Source organism: Monodon monoceros, unplaced genomic scaffold (genome assembly GCF_005190385.1).
Source record: "Monodon monoceros isolate NGI ecotype Baffin Bay Population unplaced genomic scaffold, NGI_Narwhal_1 Super_Scaffold_21, whole genome shotgun sequence".
Lineage (NCBI taxonomy): Eukaryota > Metazoa > Chordata > Mammalia > Artiodactyla > Monodontidae > Monodon > Monodon monoceros.
Window position 1 is genome coordinate 52092492 of NW_021703778.1, and position 19538 is coordinate 52112029.

Here is a 19538-nt window from a genome sequence, read left to right on the forward strand (position 1 = left end):
AAAAGACAACCCTCAGAATGGGAGAAAATATTTGCAAATGAAGCAACTGACAAAGGATTAATATCCAATATTTACAAGCAGCTCATGCAGCTCAATATTGAAAAAAACAACAACAAAGCAATCCAAAAATGGGAACAAGACCTAAATAGACATTTCTCTGAAGAAGATATACAGATTGTCAACAAACACATAAAAGGCTGCTGAACATCACTAATCATTAGAGAAATGCAAATCAAAACTACAATGAGGTATCACCTCACACCAGTCAGAATGGCCATCATCAAAAAATCTACAAACAATAAATGCTGGAGAGGGTGTGGAGAAAAGGGAACACTCTTGCACTGTTGGTGGGAATGTAAATTGATACAGCCACTATGGAGCACAGTATGGAGGTTCCTGAAAAAACTACAAATAGAACTACCACATGACCCAGCAATCCCACTGCTGGTCATATACCCTGAGAAAACCATAATTCAAAAAGAGTCGTGTACCACAATGTTCATCGCAGCTCTATTTACAATAGCCAGGACATGGAAGCAACCTCAGTGTCCATTGACAGAGGAATGGATAAAGAAGATGTGGCACATATATACAATGGAATATTACTAGCCATAGAAAGAAACAAAATTGAGTTATTTGTAGTGAGGTGGATGGACCTAGAGTCTGTCATACAGAGTGAAGTAAGTCAGAAAGAGAAAAACAAATACCATATGCTATCACACATATATGGAATCTTAAAAAAAGAAAAATGGTTCTGATGAACATTGAGGCAGGACAGGAATAAAGATGCAGATGTAGAGAATGGACTTGAGGACATGGGGAGGAGGAAAGGCAAGCTGGGATGAAGTGAGAGAGTGGCATGGACATATATACACTACCAAATGTAAAATACATAGCTCGTGGGAAGCAGCCGCATAGCACAGGGTGATCAGCTCGGTGCTTTGTGACCACCTAGAGTGGTGGGATAGGGAGGGTGGGAAGGAGACTGAAGAGAGAGGGCATATGGGGATATATGATTATGTATAGCAGATTCACTTTGTTATAAAGCAGAAACTAACACACCATTTTAAAGCAATTATACTCCAATAAAGATGTTAAAAAAATAAAATAAAATAAATGGTAGAACTATAAATTAATTAATTAAATGCACTGGTTTTATCTAAGACATGCCCATTAGCATAGCTCCCACTGATTTCCTTTGAAGTGTGGGTGTTGGTTCTATCATCTTTCCAGACGCACAGACTTTGTGATACGATCTGAGGGTCCTACACCTAAGCTCTATTAGCCATAAACTTGGCTGATGATATCAACAGGCTCCACAGGTTTGTCAGGATTAAATTTTGCAGCAGTGTAATAGCTAATACAATTAGAGCAAGGTAAGTGGATCTATTCACTGATCAAAATGTAACCTAAAGACATGGGAAGTGTATGGGTATGCAGGATGTGCACACTCACACACAGAGATGCACAATGGGTACATAAGAGGAGAGGCAGAGGCTGAAAATGATTTTTATTCATTCATTCATTTGACAAACACTCATCAGGGCCTCTCGACTGAGTCCCAGGGGACCAAAAAGAGATGTGGGTGCTGGCCTCAAGGGTTCACAGTCAAATGGGTACCTGCTACAGACTGAGGCTCACTGGATCTCTGGTTTAAAAAGACTTCACTAGTTTTTAAAGCCTTTAAATGCCATCCTCTTTCTCATTCTTGGAGATTTTTTTTAAGTTCCAGAAATCTTTCCCATTTATGCCATGTGGCTCTTCCAATATTCTATTGATTTATTTAATAATATGTAAATTTTAGATACCATCATTATTATTTCTACTGCTGTTACCCTGGAAAGGGCTTTATGTCTAGTGAAGAACCAAATGTCAAACACACACATTTTATAAATATATATAAATATAAATATTGTTTTTCATTTCTTAAAAGGATATTAAACTACGTACAAGACCTCTTAAAAAACCAACAACAAACAGACCATGGCTCTGTTCCTCTAAAGCTAATGCTGCCAGAAGAAATACATCATTAATTTCCCTCAAAGAGTCATTGTTTATATGAAAACCTGGACAGAATGGACTTCAGAAAGCCCTCCCTTCTCACTAATCTGAAGACATCTGGGAAGGTTACTGAAGCAAGAAGAAAATCACACAGTAAAGTTTCATAGGGCTTAACTCTTGGCTCCAAATTATTTCCTTGCCAACTCTTAGAAATCAGACTTATTCCACCTAAACTTAAAATTTTAAATCAAAGGTGTGTGGCTATGATGGGAAAGCTTGCCCTAGATCAACACTCTCACTAAGAACAAATAGAAAACCTGGATAAAATACACATTTAAAAACTGGTTTAAGAGGCCCAACACCAAGAAGGCAAGGTCAGCAGGTAGACTGCACTTCAAGGCACATGCCCTCTTTCCCCAGAACTTACCTCCTGTTGGCCTCCATGTGCAGGAGCTGGTGGGGAGTGGCTGCTAGGAGTGAGGGACCCAGCAGAGCCGAGGCATAACCAGAGTCTGGGGCAGCCAAGGAGCCCCACCAGGAGGGGTGAGGCTTTAGAGAGACGGAATGACAAGGAAATGAGCCAAACAGCACACGGTGTTTCCCTCAACACGTTTACAGACTAATCTGCACAGGTGATAAAGCAGTCATAAAAATGGCTTAAAAAGAGCAGAATTTTCAGCCATTTTATGCTGTCCGAAATATAAAAATTAGAGTTTTGGACCACTTTGGAGTTGCCTTGGGAAGCATCTCAAGCCCTCAGGTGGGACTCCTGCGGAGCTATTCCCAAGACTGCGGCGGTGGGGACCTGAGCCTCAGCAAGACAGCAGAGCAGCCCCTACACCAGCTCTGACCTCCAGACACAAGAGGGAACATTGCGTGAAGTCTCTACAACTTTCGCACATAATCAAAATTACCAGGCAGACAACTACAGAGCCCACGCGCCCTGGAGCCTGTGTGCCACAACTAGAGTGAGAAAGCTCACACGCCACAACAAGAGAGAAGCCCGCACACCACGATGAGGAGACCACATGCCACAACGAAGATCCTGCATGCTGCAATTAAGAACCGATGCAGCCAAAAAAAACCACATATGACCAAATAGTTCTAAAAAAAAAAAAATTACCAGGCAGACCAAAACATGGGGCCAAGCAACAAAGGAGACAACAGAAATGATACCACAGATGGCCAGATACTGCAGCTATCAGCCTAGAAATGAATGATTAACGTGTTCAAAAAAAAGGCTGCAAGATGGAGAATTTCACCAGAGACACTACATCTATTAGAAACTGTCAAATTAAAATTGTAGAAATGAAAACTACATTAACTGAAATGAAGAATTCAGCAGATGGCTGGGACTTCCCAGGTGGTCCAGTGGCTAAGACTCTGCACTGCCAATGCAGGGGCCTGGGTTCAATCGCTGGTCAGGGAACTAGATCCCATATGCTGCAACTAAAAAGATCCCACATGCCACAACTAAAAAAAGATCCTGCATGCCTCAACTAAGACCCAGCGCAGCCAAATAAATAAATAAATAAATTTAAAAATAAATAAAATAAATATTTTTTTTTAAAAAAAGAATTCAACAGATGGCTTTAACAGATAACAGACACATGAGCAGCAACTTAGGATGCTACAAAGTAGACTGGAATGTTTCCACTGATTGAAGCATGGAGAGCAAAGGGATGTAAATAAAACCACAAGCATAAGGGACAAATGGGACTTGGGAGAACTGTTTAACATTCACAGGACTGGAGTCCTAGGATGTGAAAAGAGAGAGAAAATGGTGCAGAGCAATATTTAAAGAAATAATGGCCAACATTATTGCTAAACTGATGAACTATATCAAACTGTAGATGCAAAAACTGTGATGAATCTTAAGCAGCATAAATGCAAAGAAAACCAAAACAAGGGTGGCACCGTGGTGCTCCAGCCTTCACTTCTTTTGGACTTTCCTGAGCTTAGGTGCCTTCAGAAAAGTTTACAAAGCAATGGACATCCTCCAGTGGTTAATAGATTTCTTGGAATGGAATTTACTTTCTTCCCTCCTGACGTTGTGTGATTCCACATGGTCGTTGACTTCATGTCTCAAAACTGCAGCCAAAAGTGAGAGGAGCAGGTATGAGGTTCACAGATGTCACAGCGAACTTCACGGGCCCCCATGTACCCCCATGCCCCTCCTGGCTGCATGCCATACTACAAGTTTTATACTTTTGGCTATGGATCATATAATGGAGCATATACTAATGATTTTTAACCCGTCTCTATGATCTACACAGCCGCCCCCTTAATTTCTGGGTAACACACCGTCACAAACAGCTGTTACAGTCACATCGTGTTGACTCAATCACTGCAAGTCTTAGATATCCTCAGATGACTTATACAAGTTCTTTTAAAAATAAAGGGAAAGAAGCCAGTCTTAGAAGGCTACATACTGAGGATTACAAATATGACTTTCTAGAAAAGACAAAACTATGAAGACAGTGAAAAGATCAGTGGTTGCCAGGGCTTGGAGGGTAGGGATGAAGAGGTAAAGCACAGAGGATTTTTAGGGCAGTGAAAATACTCTGTATGATAAAATAATGGTGAGTACATTATACATGTCATAATATATTTGTGAAAACCCATAGAATGTACAACACCAAAAGTAAACCCTAATGTAAACTATAAACTTCAGCTAATAATAATGTGCCAATATCCGTTCATCACTCATAACGAATGTACCACACTAATGCAAGATGTTAATAATACGAGGAGAGAGAGAGAGAGAGAGAGAGTGTGTGTGTGTGTGTGTTTAGAGGTATATGATAACTGTGATTTCTTGTCACTTTTTCTGTAAATTTAAAATTATGCTATATGAAATAAGTCAGAAAGAGTAAGACAAATACTGTATGATCTTACTTACATGTAGAATCTTAAAAACCAGAAATCACAGGAACAGAGTAGATTGCTGGTTTCCAGGGAGGAGGGGGCGGGGGTACTTATGCGTAACTGTTAGTCAAAGGGTACAAATTTCTAGTATTAAGATAAATAAGTTCCAGGGATATAATGTACAGCATGGTGACTATAGTTAACAATACAGTATTATATACTTGATAGTTGCTAAGTGAGTAGGTCTTAAAAGTTCTCAACACCCACACAAAAAAGGACTATGTAGGGTGACGAAAGTGTTAACTAACCCTATTGTTTTAATCATTTCGCAGTATACTGGATATATATATCCAATCACCTTAAACTTACATAATGTTATATGCCAACTGTATCTCAACAAAACTGGGAAATTTTTTTTAACTGCTCTAAAAAATAAAGTTTATTAATTTTTTTTAATAAAAGGAAAATGATCCTAGCATTAGACTCACCCTTGAGCCCTTTTCATCTCAAGTTCCAAGTCAGAACTATAACTCTCTAGGTGCTGCTGCTGCACGTTCCTGATGACCACAGAAACGCAGTGGGCTACAGTCAGAATCACTGCTCTGGGGTCTCCATCCCCATCAGCTCCAGTTCACTCCTCACAAATAAGTGGGAAAGGCAGTATCTTCTCTACCATGATCTCATGAAGATCAAATGAGACAGACTGATAGCAGAGAATAGGTATCAAAGCATTAGTTTTCTTTGTTCCATTACTAAAAGGTTTCTTACAGTGAATATTCTCAAAAATAAACTCTCAAGCTCCCTTGTATGCAGCTTCCATACAAGGCCTGAAACAAATGATGGGTAATTTCTGTGAGGAACTGTGCACATTTAGATATGTTATAATGACAAAGACAGAGTATGTGATTGAGGCTTTGTAAAAAAAGATTCTCTTCAACCCATCTGAACCATTTCTAATCTCCTCTATAACTAGAAAAAGCATAAACAACTCCAGGAGAGACGAGACAATGAAAATCAATCTGTTAAACAAGAGATCGAAATGCAACTTCATTTTATTTTGCAGGGAGAATGTCTGAAACTGAAACTTCAGTATGAATAATCTCAATAAAAGCAGCAGAAAAGTGGGAGGGAGGAGACGAGGGGGAGGAGGAAATTGTGGTTTTCTCTCTCCTTGATTGTTAAATGAATATTTAGGGGGGAAAAGCCATAACTTTATCAGGCTTTAGCTTATCATCAAAACCGCAATAAAAATTTACATCCTTAAATCCTGTACACATCTCTAAATTGTGCCTTTCTCCCATAATATGATTTTTAATTTGATTGTTTTAGTCCCTCTCATATTTTTTTATTATTACTGCTGACTCAATCCCCAATTCCCTCTTAAACACTCAGTTCTCTACTTTTGAACTGCTTTTCTTTTTCATGCGGTCCACTTTAGACTACTTTACAATTCTTTTGAAACTGTGTCATTTAGTTTCATAGAAATAGTGGGTATGTGTGATGTACTCAGCAATGGGAGAAGAAGCCCTTTATCATTCTGACTTCCAAGCAAAGTGCTAGGAACACAAAGGCTGGAACTACTCTTCCTTTAGGAAGCAGACACAGAGAGAATTTTTAGGGCAGTGGAACTACTCTGTATGATTCTGTAATGGTTGAAACACGTCGTTACATATTTGTCCAAATCCACAGATGTACAACACCAAGAGTGAATCCTAGTGCAAACTGTGGACTTTGGGTGACGATGACATGTCAACATGGGTTCACTGACTATAACAAATGTCCCCCACTGGAGGCGGTGTTGATAGTAGGGGAGGCCATGCATGAGTCAGGGCATGGAGTATATGAGGAATCTCTGTACCTTCCTGTGACCTAAAAAAAATGTTTTTACAAATAAAAATTTAAATTAAAAAAAAAAGCAACTCGGAAGCCCCTGACACCCTGAGGCCTCTGAAACCTCTCTCAGGAGTGCTGCACATTCCCTCCTCTGGGAACATGAATCTACCTTTGCTCTGGCTCTCTGGGCACGATGATGGTTTATTTATGATTCTGGATTTGAACTAATCTCTCGTGAAGTCAGATGTGCACATACTCAGATGGAAGGGTCTGCACACTCCCCAGAGCAGGGTCTGTCTGGGGCAGAGCTGAGGGTGAAGCTGACTCTTCACCACACATGGCCTCAGAGCCTCAGTCTCTGCAGGTCCACAGCCCACACACCCACATGGCCTTCAAACAGCACATCAATCCCTCAGTCCCCAGTCGTGTCACATACCTGCCGTCCTGCCTTTTACTGAGGACCTTCCTACCTGTCCCACCTGGCAGACCCCTGCCTATTGGCCTCATCCCAGACTGAGAAGATGTCATCAGAGAAATCTATCCCAACTGCAGTGGGCTTTTCTGAGGGGATGCCAGCCATTAGCAGAGTCCTTATCACCCTGTGGGGACTGTTACTTACTTTTAGCCTCCTCTACAGCCTATGATTTTCATGCAGAAAAGTCTATCAATTCCAACAGCAAAACTTAATCCTGGGCACAAAGGAGATCTCAAGGTTATAGGAGTTCATGATAATCCCTAGATATGCAGATACAAGCAACTGTTCCTAAAACAATTTTGTGACTATGTATCTACGGAAGCACTTCTGTTTTATTGTTAGACATAAATCAGTGTCTGAATAAAGTGTGGTGGAACTAGTGTAAGAAAATAAAACTCCAAAATAAGAAACAAACTGAGAAATGACTACTCAGTGTGGTGAACTGAATATTTATCAGGAAAAGGAAGTATTACAGTCACGGTCTACATTTCACAATCTGCAGCCCATAGGTTGTGTGGGGTGAATCCTCTTTTATTCACTTCACCTCTTTGCTAGTGGCCCATCTCCAGTGTATGGATGACATAGGGGATTTTTTTAAAAGTGAGTGACCCATAAATTTTAGCCCCACATGGAACTTTATACCATCAACGAAAAGATGAACACTTTTAATATCTGGCAATGAAAAGAAAGGATTTTGCTATTAATTTTGGAAGGATTATTTCCATCCACAGAACTTTGCAATGAAAGGAAGGCTTCTTAAGTTGGCATTTTGCAAACCCCCCTCAGCCTCAAGCATCCCCCAAATCCAGGAGCCGCTGTGCAGCGGGGAAGCACAAAGAAGGCCCCAGCATTAGGGGTTCCTGTGTCACTGGGCCCGCAAAGCAAGTGCCTGCGCCTGGAATCCTCCACATTCTGCTCAGGGAGGCCCACCCCAGCCTGAGGCGCCTGTGAGAAGACCCTGACACTGGTGGATGCCAACATACCAGCACCTTCCTAAGAGCTAAGCACTTTGTACAGGGAAGGCCTTCTTCTACACTAGAAATAGTTACTACTGGAGCTCACTTTGCTTGTAAGTCTGTGAAAATACCTTCCTCTATTAGGAAAAATCACACATATACTTGATCCCATACTTTCTCCCCTGTTTAAAAATAAGGCAGGATATTTACCCTCAGGGAGACAGAAGTATCAACTAGGTAATCTCAGATCCTTTCCTGAGAAATGTTGAAAGGCAGGTCTTTTGGATCTTGAAAAATGAACTAAAGTAAAAAGGCTGTCATTTATATTCATCCCTAGTATAAATGAGGTCAGACATAGCCATTGACTGCACAACTGAAAATAACATGATCTGGAAATCTACCCACAGTAAACACACTTGTGGACAAGATGGGGATGAGATACTTTTTAATCATTAGAGCAACATCTCACTGCTGGTGTCACAATCTCTACTCCTTGAGTTTTACCATTTTCAGTGTTTAAACTTCCAATAAATACTACATATTTAAGAAGTCAATTGTGAGTTTAAACTTGCATGATAAATCTCGAGCAGAAACCCACAATGAGAATGTAAGCAAGAACTGATGCAAAGACTGTGAGATCAGAAAAGAAAATAGCTTCTTACCATGTTTATTGATGACACAGGACCAATGCTGTTAACATAGATGTCAACATCAATTACAGTGGGTTTTACTGTGGAGAAAACAAATGTGTGTTAATACACTGTGCCAGAGAGACTGAGGAAAGTGCTACTAAACTTCCTCTGAGTCACACACTAACAGCTCAACGGCATGTGGGAAAGGGGTGTATTTTTCTTTGGGACTTGCCAGGTAGTTACAATTCTCAAAGGATTAACGATTCTTACTCATATTTAATAAATTCTAAAAAAACAGGATATTTATACACTGCAAGTTGCCAGTGATAGATGACCATAAAGATACTCTATAACATTTGTTTAGCTGATTATATGGCAGAGAAAACATAAAATGATAAAATATAAGACACTACATAAGAAATTTAATGTCAAAGTTATACTAAGAAATCAAACCCAAGTAATGAGTAATATCAGGGACAATTCAAGTTATTTATCCATTACCTGGTTGCAACTCAAAGCAAAGATCTGGAGAGTACATACACCAAAGGAGATTAAGAAATACTGATTATTGGTGTCATTATTACCTAAGAAACATACACACACATCTCACAGACTTCAAATCATACAACTCATAAAATAATAATACTTTATGGGCCTCCCTGGTGGCGCAGTGGTTGAGAATCTGCCTGCCAATGCAGGGGACACGGGTTCAAGCCCTGGTCTGGGAGGATCCCATATGCCGTGGAGCAACTAGGCCCGTGAGCCACAACTACTGAGCCTGCGCGTCTGCAGCCTGTGCTCCGCAACAAGAGGGGCCGCGATAGTGAGAGGCCCGCGCACCGCGATGAAGAGTGGCCCTCGCTTGCCACAACTAGAGAAAGCCCTCACACAGAAACGAAGACGCAACACAGCAAAAATAAAATAAATTAATTAATAAACTCCTACCCCCAACATCTTCTTTAAAAAAAAAATAACACTTTAGTAAGTCAAGAAATTACCGTTCCAACTATAAGGGAGTAAAATTCATATAACAGGAAACTGTAATATCTAACATCGTGCATCAGAGGTAAAATTTGCTCATTTAACCTTAAAGAAAATCATTTTCCCTTTCCTTGGCAGAAATGGAACTTGGGAGACCAGTAATGAGATTCCTGAGACAATCACCTCTGAGTCAGGGATCCGTGCCAGTGAAAAGGAGGCGTCTCTCTTTCCCCAGCACTCAGCAACTGATAAAGGGGAGAAGAACACCAATTTCAGAATATTTCTGCCCCAGGGGAACATGAACAAGACTCCTGAACCTTTGCACGTAAACACAGAGTGTTTCTATGGAAACAAGGGTGTTCGCATCTGCAATTATTTCCAGCTTCCACCAGTTTTGCTAACTAATCATTCACAAATGGACTTCTGCACTCTATTTCTGGAACTATGAGTGGCACCTGTAAGCTCACAGTCTGTTGTTCAATTATGTAACCAGCAGTGTGAAGCCTGAGCCATGTTGTCTGGACCTCCAAGAAAATGAAAATAATGACAATGAACTGGAGCCAACTACTCTGACATCTGTCAGCGCAACCAAGCCACGTTAGCTTGAAAGAGCTGTTGGCATTTTGGAAAACACCTCAATACAATTCTAAGTACTATGTATCCAGTGCTTAAATTTCATAAAAGGACTAATCTTCATTTTAGGCTGAGCTTTGCTAACTACTCTGAACAGTAAGTAGCATCTTTCTTCAACTTAATTGAAGAACACAGCAAGTGTTCTGTCTCCAAACACTGTGCTGCATAACCTTTGGTAATGTTATACAAAGGCTGTGTTAAGTCAATCAGTTGAGGGCCTGCTTTTTGCAAGAGATTTTTCTGGTTGTTTATGGTATTTATTAGACTTTAGGCTTCCAGGGCTTTTAATCTCATTAAATAAAAAAGACCTACAGATGTAAAGCCTTAAAAGCTTGAAGTGGGAAGTGTCAAATGAGTATTAAGTGCAATAGTATAATAAAGGTTTTAAGAGAAGAGTTTGGAAAACACAAACACACATACACACACACACAAAACTTGGGGGAAATAAACTGTTTTAAGTAAATTCTCATTTAAGCAGCGCCATGCTAAAGTAAAAGGAGCCTTTAGGAAAGTGGCTCTGACAGTGGTACCCAGGAAAGAGACTGGCCACAGGAGACTCAAGGTTTACAGTTCAAAGATTACAGATTAAGCCCAGACAAATGATCTTCAATAAGGATGCCAAGACCATTCAATGGGGAAAAAGTATTTTCAACAAATGGTGTTATGTAAACTGGATACCCACAAGCAAAAAACTGAAGTTGAACCCTTATACAATATACAAAAATTAACTCAAAATGGATCAGAAGCCTAAAGGTAAGATTTGAAACTACAAAACTCTTAGAAGAAAACAAGAGAAAAGCTTCATGACACTGGGTTTGGAAATGATTTCTCGTATATGACACCAAAAGCACAGGCAATAAAAGAAAAAAGTAAATAAACTGGACTACATCAAAATTAAAAACTTCTGTGCATCAAAGGACACAGTTAACACAGTGGAAAGGCAACCCACATTATGGGAGAAAACATCGGTAAATCATATGTCTGATAAGTGGTTAATATCCAAAAAATAAAAAGAACTCCCACAACTCAACAACAGATAAGCAAAACAACCTGATTTAAAAATGGGTAAAGGACTTAGACATTTCTCTAAAGAGACATACAAATGACCAATAAGTACATGAAACAACATTTAACATTATTAGTCATTAGGGAAATGCAAATCAAAACCACTTCACATCCATTATGACGGTTACTATTAAAAAAAAACAGAAAAAAAACAAGTGTTGGCAATGACATGGAGAAAATGAAAACCTTGTACACTGCTGGTGGGAATGTAAAATAATGCAGGCAATATGGAAAACAGTATGGTGGTTCCTCAAAAAAACAAAAAATAGAACTACCCTATAACCCAGCAATTCCATTTCTGGTTATATACCCAAAAGAATTAAAATCAGGGACTCAAACATATATTTGTACACACATGTTCACAGCAGCATCATTCACAACAGCCAAAAGGAGGAAGCAAGCCAAGTGCACATGGTGGGATAAATGCGTAAACCAAACATAGTATATACATATGGAATATTACTCAGCCTTTTTGTATTTGTTTATGTGATGGTCAGTCAGGTGCAGCCACAAGAGGAGAGGCTCAGGAAAACAAAATTGATTTATTCACAGGTCCTAAAGACAGGAGGTATGGCACGCTTTGCCTGACTACATGGGAAAGACATAAGGGTGGTCAGGAGGCAGAAGACAGGGCAAGGGAGGGGGTGCTTAGGCCATGATCTGAATTGGGGTCTCTGAAGGAAAGGCAGAGCAGGGAAGGGTAAACAGCTCTGGTTGGCTAGTTTGGCTAGCTTGAATAATTCCTGTGGGCTTTCAGCTATACAGGTGGTCTCCAGTGGCCTGGTACCAGGCCCTGGGATGATAAAACAGAAGAGTATTGCCTGCTGGGGTGTAAGGGCTGTATAGAGGAGATATGACTCTGGATTGAATAGTCTGTATGTTCAAAGGCTTGCTCCAGGCTGGGCTCCTTGCCATCTCTAAGAATTGGCTAACCCTAGAAGAGGCAGTTTCTGCCCAATCGGGAAGGGTTTTTAAGATATCAAAACATCATAATATACAGAAAAATTTTAATATATATAGAAACCCCATCATGGTAAAAAGTAAATAAATTATATTTTAATGGAAAAAATTCTTGATGTCAATATCTTTGGGGCTAGACATTCAAAACCACATTTAACATAGTACAACATTCCTTTTAAACTTCAGCCCCTCTTGTGAAAAAAACACCCAATTTTTATTTCCAAAATGCCCAACAAGTTACATGGTAAGGGGCCTCATTTGGGTGTCATAAAGGGGTACTTCCTAACACATGTTTAAAATGCCAACCCTGAATAAAACAGGCACTAAAAACATTTCTTAGAAGTTTGATTAGGTCCTCTTTGTTTATTTTTGCTTTTACTTCTTTTGCTTTGAGAGACTGACCAAAGAAAACATTGGTTTGATTCATGTCAGAGAATGTTTTGTGGTGTTATGTCTTACACTTAAGCCTTTAAGCCATTTTGAGTTTATTTTTGTGTATGGTGTGAGGGTGTGTTCTAACTTCATTGATTTACATGTGGCTGTCCAGCTTTCCCAACACCACTTGCCAAAGAGACTGTCTTTTCCCCATTGTATATTCTTGCCTCCTTTGTTGAAGATTAATTGACCAAGGTGTGTGGGTTTATTTCTGAGCTCTCTGTTCGATTCCATTGATCCATATGTCTGTTTTTGTGACAATACCACATTGTTTTGATTACTGTAGCTTTGTAGTATAGTCTGAAGTCTGGGAGGGTTATGCCACCAGCATTGTTCTTTCTCTTCAGAATTGCTTTGGCAATTCTGGGTCTTTTGTGGCTCCATATAATTTTTTTATATAAATTTATTTATTTATTTTTGGCTGTGTTGGGTCTTCGTTTCTGTGCAAGGGCTTTCTCTAGTTGCGGTGAGCGGGGGCCACTCTTCATCACAGTGCGCAGGTCTCTCACTGTCACGGCCTTCTCTTGTTGCAGAGCACAGGCTTCAGACGCGCAGGCTCAGTAGCTGTGGCGCACGGGCTTAGTTGCTCCGCGGCACGTGGGATCTTCCCAAACCAGGGCTCGAACCCATGTCCCCTGCATTGGCAGGCAGATTCTCAACCACTGCACCACCAGGGAAGCCCCCTCCATATAAATTTTAGGATTTTATTTGTTCTAGTTCTGTGAAAAATGTCATAGATAATTTGATAAGAATTGCACTAAATCTGTAGATTGCTTTGTGCAGTATGGCCATTTTAACAATATTAGTTCTTCCAATCCAAGAGCATGGGATATCTTTCCATTTCCTTGAATCATCTTTGATTTCCTTTATTAATGTTTCATAGTTTAGAGTGTATAGGTCTTTCACCTCCTTGATTAGGTTTATTCTACGTATTTTATCTTTTTTGATGCAATTTTAAACAGAATTATTTTTTTACTTTCTCTTTCTTATATTTTGTTGTGAAAGAAATGCAACAGGTTTCTGTATGTTAATCTTGTATCCTGCTACCTTGCTGAATTCACTTATCAGATCTAGTAGTTCTTGTGTGGAGACTTTAAGGTTCTCTATATATTGTATCATGTACTCTATATGTAGAAAATTATGGTTTTGAGTTATTATAGTTACTTGGACTTTACATGTTAAATTTTCACATGAGATTAAATACTGCAACAGGAGGAATAATTTTTTAAGGTTCCCTGGAACCTGATGGTGACTACAGGCTGACTCAAGTGGTCAAATAGGCAAAGAGCTGATAAGAGATTGTCCAAGACAAGGGTACTCCTGAAAATAGGCATCTGTTACAACAGAAATTATACTAACTCCCTGAGAGAAGAAAAAACTGAAGGTGACATTAGGAGAACAAATGAAACCATTTTTATTCACTCATAAGTAAGCAAGAAATAGACAATGACAGACACACAGATTAGAATAAATGGAATATAGGGCTGGTAAGTGTTGACAGGGACAGAACTGTGGAGTAGAGTGACTGTAGTTGTCCACAGAAGGAAGTCCTAACAAGCTACCCCAGACTGGCAGCAGTAGGAATGAGGAATGGAGACCCCAAAGAATGCTGAATAGATGTGCTACGTGGGCAACAGCCAAGGGAGCATGTCGCCTGGCTGCTGGGCCACAAAAAGTGGCTCTGTCCTCACCAGTTCTGTAATATTGAAAAGTTTTTTAACATCTCTGTGCCTTAGTCCCCCTACGTCTAAGATGAGCTCATAACAGAACTTAATTCACGATGGGGGCTGAGAGGGGTTATCTGGACTGTTGTGAAGTAAATAGTAGGTACTCAGTAACGTTTTTTGCTATGGCTTCTGAGGTCCCTAGAATTAGACACAGAAAAGAATGCCAAAATCTTGCATTTGTCATTCTTTCGAATAATATTTATGCCTAAAAGTCACCCTGGTCACTTAAAGTTTTATTTTTTCATGAAAAGTTTAAATATACTGATAGAAACATTTACATAGCAACAAATGAATATAAAAAAGAGAAGTAAATAATACCAACTCTCATGCCCATGAGGGTTAAATAGAAGGGCTCTTCCCATAACTGGGAGCCTCCCTTCCAATCTTCCCTACGTTTGAGGAAAGGGAGTGAGGGCTCCTCTGCTGTTGGCCTCTCCAGCTTATTGCTCCCTTACTTTACCTGAACTAAGAGTGCCCCTGGGCAAGGTGATGCATGAGGTAGACCAACTCCCCTATTCCATCACCAACTTCCGTTTAAGTACTTTTACCCATCCTTCTGCTAATGCCCACAGACAAAAGTACTGTTAATGTATATTAAATAGCAATGTAATAAGCATGTTGCATTTAATCAGTATGTAATACCATTTTCATTTCCATTTAAGGACAGGAAGTTAAAACATGATTGAGGAGGTGACTTATCTAGGATTCTGCAGCCTCACAGAAGCAAACCCCCAGAGTTCCACCCTCAACCTCTCAGAGACTTAACTTTGGCAATGAAGCTTAAAGGGATTCTGGGGAACAATGACTTCAGGGGGAGTTTACCACCACCACCACCATCACCACCACAAATAATCTTTCCAGCCTCTTCTTAAAGTGAAAATACTCTGTCTCTGAGGCTTATATTAACTTCCTCTATATGATCTCAATGGAGATGTGTTTTCAAAAGTTTTTCTCTAGCTTGGAGAATATTAGGTTAGTGGGGTGGGTGGATAAAGAGATTTGGGTAAGAGGTACATAGAATGGACAAACTTAGTTAATATTACAGTTCTGCCAAGATCCTAGGTCCATGCGAAAATGTTTGACATAGCTTAGTGCTAGATCATTTAGATGATGAAGTCATCGTTATGGGTCCCATTTCAGGTTTAAGGTTCCTATATGGTCAGTTCTGACTTTTTTTTTTGTCTTGCGGTACGCTGGCCTCTCACTGCTGTGGCCTCTCCCGTTGCGGAGCACAGGCTCCGGATGCGCAGGCTCAGCAGCCATGGCTCACGGGCACAGCTGCTCCATGGCATGTGGGAACTTCCCAGACCGGGGCACGAACCCGTGTCCCCTGCATCAGCAGGCGGACTCTCAACCACTGCGCCACCAGGGAAGCCCCAGTTCTGACTTTTGATTATAGTGTTAGAGCTAATCCCATCTCCACACGTCCCAGAACTATGGATTCAACTCTAAAGTTATCACTTCCCTTCAATCATCCTTTAGGCATATGATCTCAAGTGGGCCAAGAAGAGTTTACAAAGATCAAGATAAAACTGCCATCACCTCAGACCTGATAGTAATATGGAAAAGTAATATGGAATATTACTTTTCCACAATAATATGGAAAAAGGTAAATGGTGAGATTCCACGTTTGTATACACTCAAATAAAATGTTTTACTAAAGCAGACAGCTTGAGAATTCACATTCTCAGAAGAATGAAAAGAGCACTGGGGTTAAAGTTCAGAACCACAGATTCTTCAGATCTCCAGTGGGTAGATGCTCCAAAGCTCATATAAGGAAAGAGAAAAGTGGAACATACGTCCAATGCTCTGATTTTTGGAAGGAATGCCCAAGAGACTGGTTTCTGTCTTGCCTGAATTTAAGCACTGACAAGAAGGGGATATGAGGTTGGGGACTACTGAGAACGAAAGCCATCAATAGGTTTGGCCTGTCAGCAGAGTCTGCAGTACAGCAGACCCCAAGGGGAGATCCTGGGTAGAAACTGGCAAACCTCTTCAATTAGATTACACACAAAAGCCCAGGGAGGATGCATTCCCAGACAAGGCTTGAGAGATCACCAGCCTTTCTAGTCAGAAGACAGCTGAAAGTCCTTCATATACAAAACCAGATCACAAAGACTGGGAGAAGTGGCTGATTTCTTTAAATGCCTAAATCCCACAGAAGGTAACAAGGCATACAAAGAAACAGAGAAACATGGTACAATCAAAGGAGCACATTAAACCTCTGGGAGATAAAACAGAAATATCTGAATTACCAGACAAAGAATTCAAAATAACCATCATAAGGATGCTCAATAAATGAAAGGAGAGCACATATGGACAACTAAATGAAATCAAGAAAACAATGCATGAGCAGAATATCAAAAAGAGAGAGACAGAAATTATAAAGAAGAACCAAACAGAAATTCTGGAGCTGAAGAATACAATAACTGAATTGAAAAATTAACTAGAGGGACTCAGCATCGGACTTGACTGAGCAGAAGAAAGAATCAGTGAACTCAAAGGTAGGACACTCGAAATTACTAAGATAGAAGAGCTAAAAGAAAAAAGAATGAAGAAAAGTAAAGACAGCTTAAGGGACCTATGGAATAAGGTTCATCAAGAAGAACAACATATGCATATGGGAGTTCCAGAAGCAAACTAAGAGAGAAAAGGGCAGCAAGCCTATTTGAAGAAATAATGGTCCCAAATGTCCAATCTGGAGAAGAGAAATGGAGATACAAATTCAGGAAGTACAAAAAATTACAAGTAGGATAAATCTAAAGATATCTACACAGAAGTACATCATAATCAGGTTGTGGAAAATCAAAGACAAATAAAGGATCTTGAAAACAAAAAAGAAATGTGATTCATCACATATAAGGGAGCTCCTATTAGTTCATCATTGGATCTCTCAGCAGAAACTTTGAAGGCTAGACAAAAATAAAATGATATATGCAAAGTGCCAACGAAGAATACTGTATCCAGCAAAACTGTCCTTTGAAAATAAAGGAGAAATTAAGACTTCCTCAGCTGAATAAAAGATGAGGGAGTTCATCAACACTAGACCTGTCCTACAAGAAATGCTGAAGTAAATCCTTCAAATTGAAGTGAACAACAATAAGCAGCAACACAAAACCATACAAAAATGTAAAACTCGGAACTTCCCTGTTGGCGCAGTGGTTAAAAATCCACCTGCCAATGCAGGGGACACGGGTTCGAGCCCTGGGCTGGGAAGATCCCACATACCGTAGAGCAACTAAGCTTGTGTGCCACAACTACTAAGCCTGTGCTCTAGAGCCCGCGAGCCACAAATGCTGAGCCCATATGCCACAACTACTGAAGCCCGTGTGCCTAGAGCCTGTGTTCCGCAACAAGAGAAGCCACCACAATGAGAAGCCTGCGCACTGCAAAGAAGAGTAGCACCAGCTCACCACAACCAGAGAAAATTCTGTGCAGCAACGAAAACCCAATGCAGCCAAAAATAAATAATTAATTTTTAAAATGCTTTAAAAAATGTAAAACTCCCACATAAAAATATATAAACAAATATAGAATCCTATCGAATCGTAATGTATGTACATAAAATGTTTAATTATGGTACAAATTTTTTTAAAAATCAAAAGCATAAAAAGTTATTTTAAATCTATGTTAATGGATACACAATATAAAAAGGAATAATTTGTGTCATCAATAGCATAAATTTTACAAGGGGTAAAGAGATGTAAAGAAGTGGAGTTTTATATGCAATGGAAGTTAACATATCAGTTTATCATAGATTGCTGTAACTTTATTTTTTTAATATCTTTATTGGAGTATAATTGCTTTACAATGTTGTGTTAGTTTTTGCTGTACAACAAAGTGAATCAGCTTTATGTATACATATATCCTCATATCTCCTCCCTCTTGAGCCTCCCTCCCACCCTCCCTATCCCCCCCGCATTCTTCACAAAGCATCAAGCTGATCTCCCTGTGCTATGCAGCAGCTCCCACTAGCCATCCATTTTACATTTGGTAGTGTATATATGTCAATCATACTCGCTCATTTCATCCCAGCTTCCCTTTCTCCCCCATGTCCTCAAGTTGGTTCTCTATGTCTGCATCTTTATTCCTGCCATGCGACTAGATTCATCATACTATTTTTTTAGATTCCACATATGTGTGTCAGCATATGGTATTTGTTTTTCTCTTTCTGACTTACTTCACTCTGTATGACAGACTCTAGGTCTATCCACCTCATTACAAATAACTCCATTTCATTACTTTTTATGGCTGAGTAATATTCCACTGTATATATGTGCCACATCTTCTTTATCCATTCATCTGTCAATGGACATTTAGGTTGCTTCCAAGTCCTGGCTACTGTAAATAGTGCTGCAGTGAACACTGGGGTACATGTATCTTTTTCAATTATGGTTTTCTCAGGGTATGTGCCCAGTATTGGGATTGCTGGGTCATATGGTAGTTCTATTTTTAGTTTTTTTAAGAAACCCCCATACTGTTCTCCATAGAGGCTGTATCAATTTACAATCCCACCAACAGTGCAGGAGGGTTCCCTTTTCTCTGCACTCTCTCCAGAACTTACAGTTTCTAGAATTTTTGATGGTGGTCATTCTGACTGCTGTGAGGTGATACCTCATTGTGGTTTTCATTTTCATTTCTCTAATGATTAGTGATATTGAGCATCCTTTCATGTGTTTGTTGGCAATCTGTATATCTTCTTTGGAGAAATGTCTATTTAGGTCTTCCACCCATTTTTTGATTGGGTTGTTTGTTTTTTTGATACTGAGCTGCATGAGCTGCTTGTATATTTTGGAGATTAATCCTTTGTCTGTTGCTTAATTTGAAAATATTTTCTTCCATTCTGAGGGCTGTCTTTTTGCCTTGTTTAATGGTTTCCTTTGCTGTGCAAAAGCTATTTCATTAGGTCCTATATGTTTATTTTTGTTTTTATTTCTATTTCTCTAGGAGGTGGGTCAAAAAGTATCTTGCT

The 19538-nt window shown here is 39.7% G+C and overlaps 1 protein-coding gene across 1 annotated transcript in view; it reads right to left on the reverse strand.

Moving 5' to 3' along the window:
- The window catches only part of GABRG3 (gamma-aminobutyric acid type A receptor gamma3 subunit), a 596233-nt gene that overhangs the window by 528804 nt on the left and 47891 nt on the right, over nucleotides 1-19538 (reverse strand). The window contains exon 3 of the mRNA XM_029239805.1: nucleotides 8796-8863. Coding sequence (XP_029095638.1) covers nucleotides 8796-8863 — 68 coding nt within the window. The remainder of the gene's footprint in view (nucleotides 1-8795; nucleotides 8864-19538) is intronic.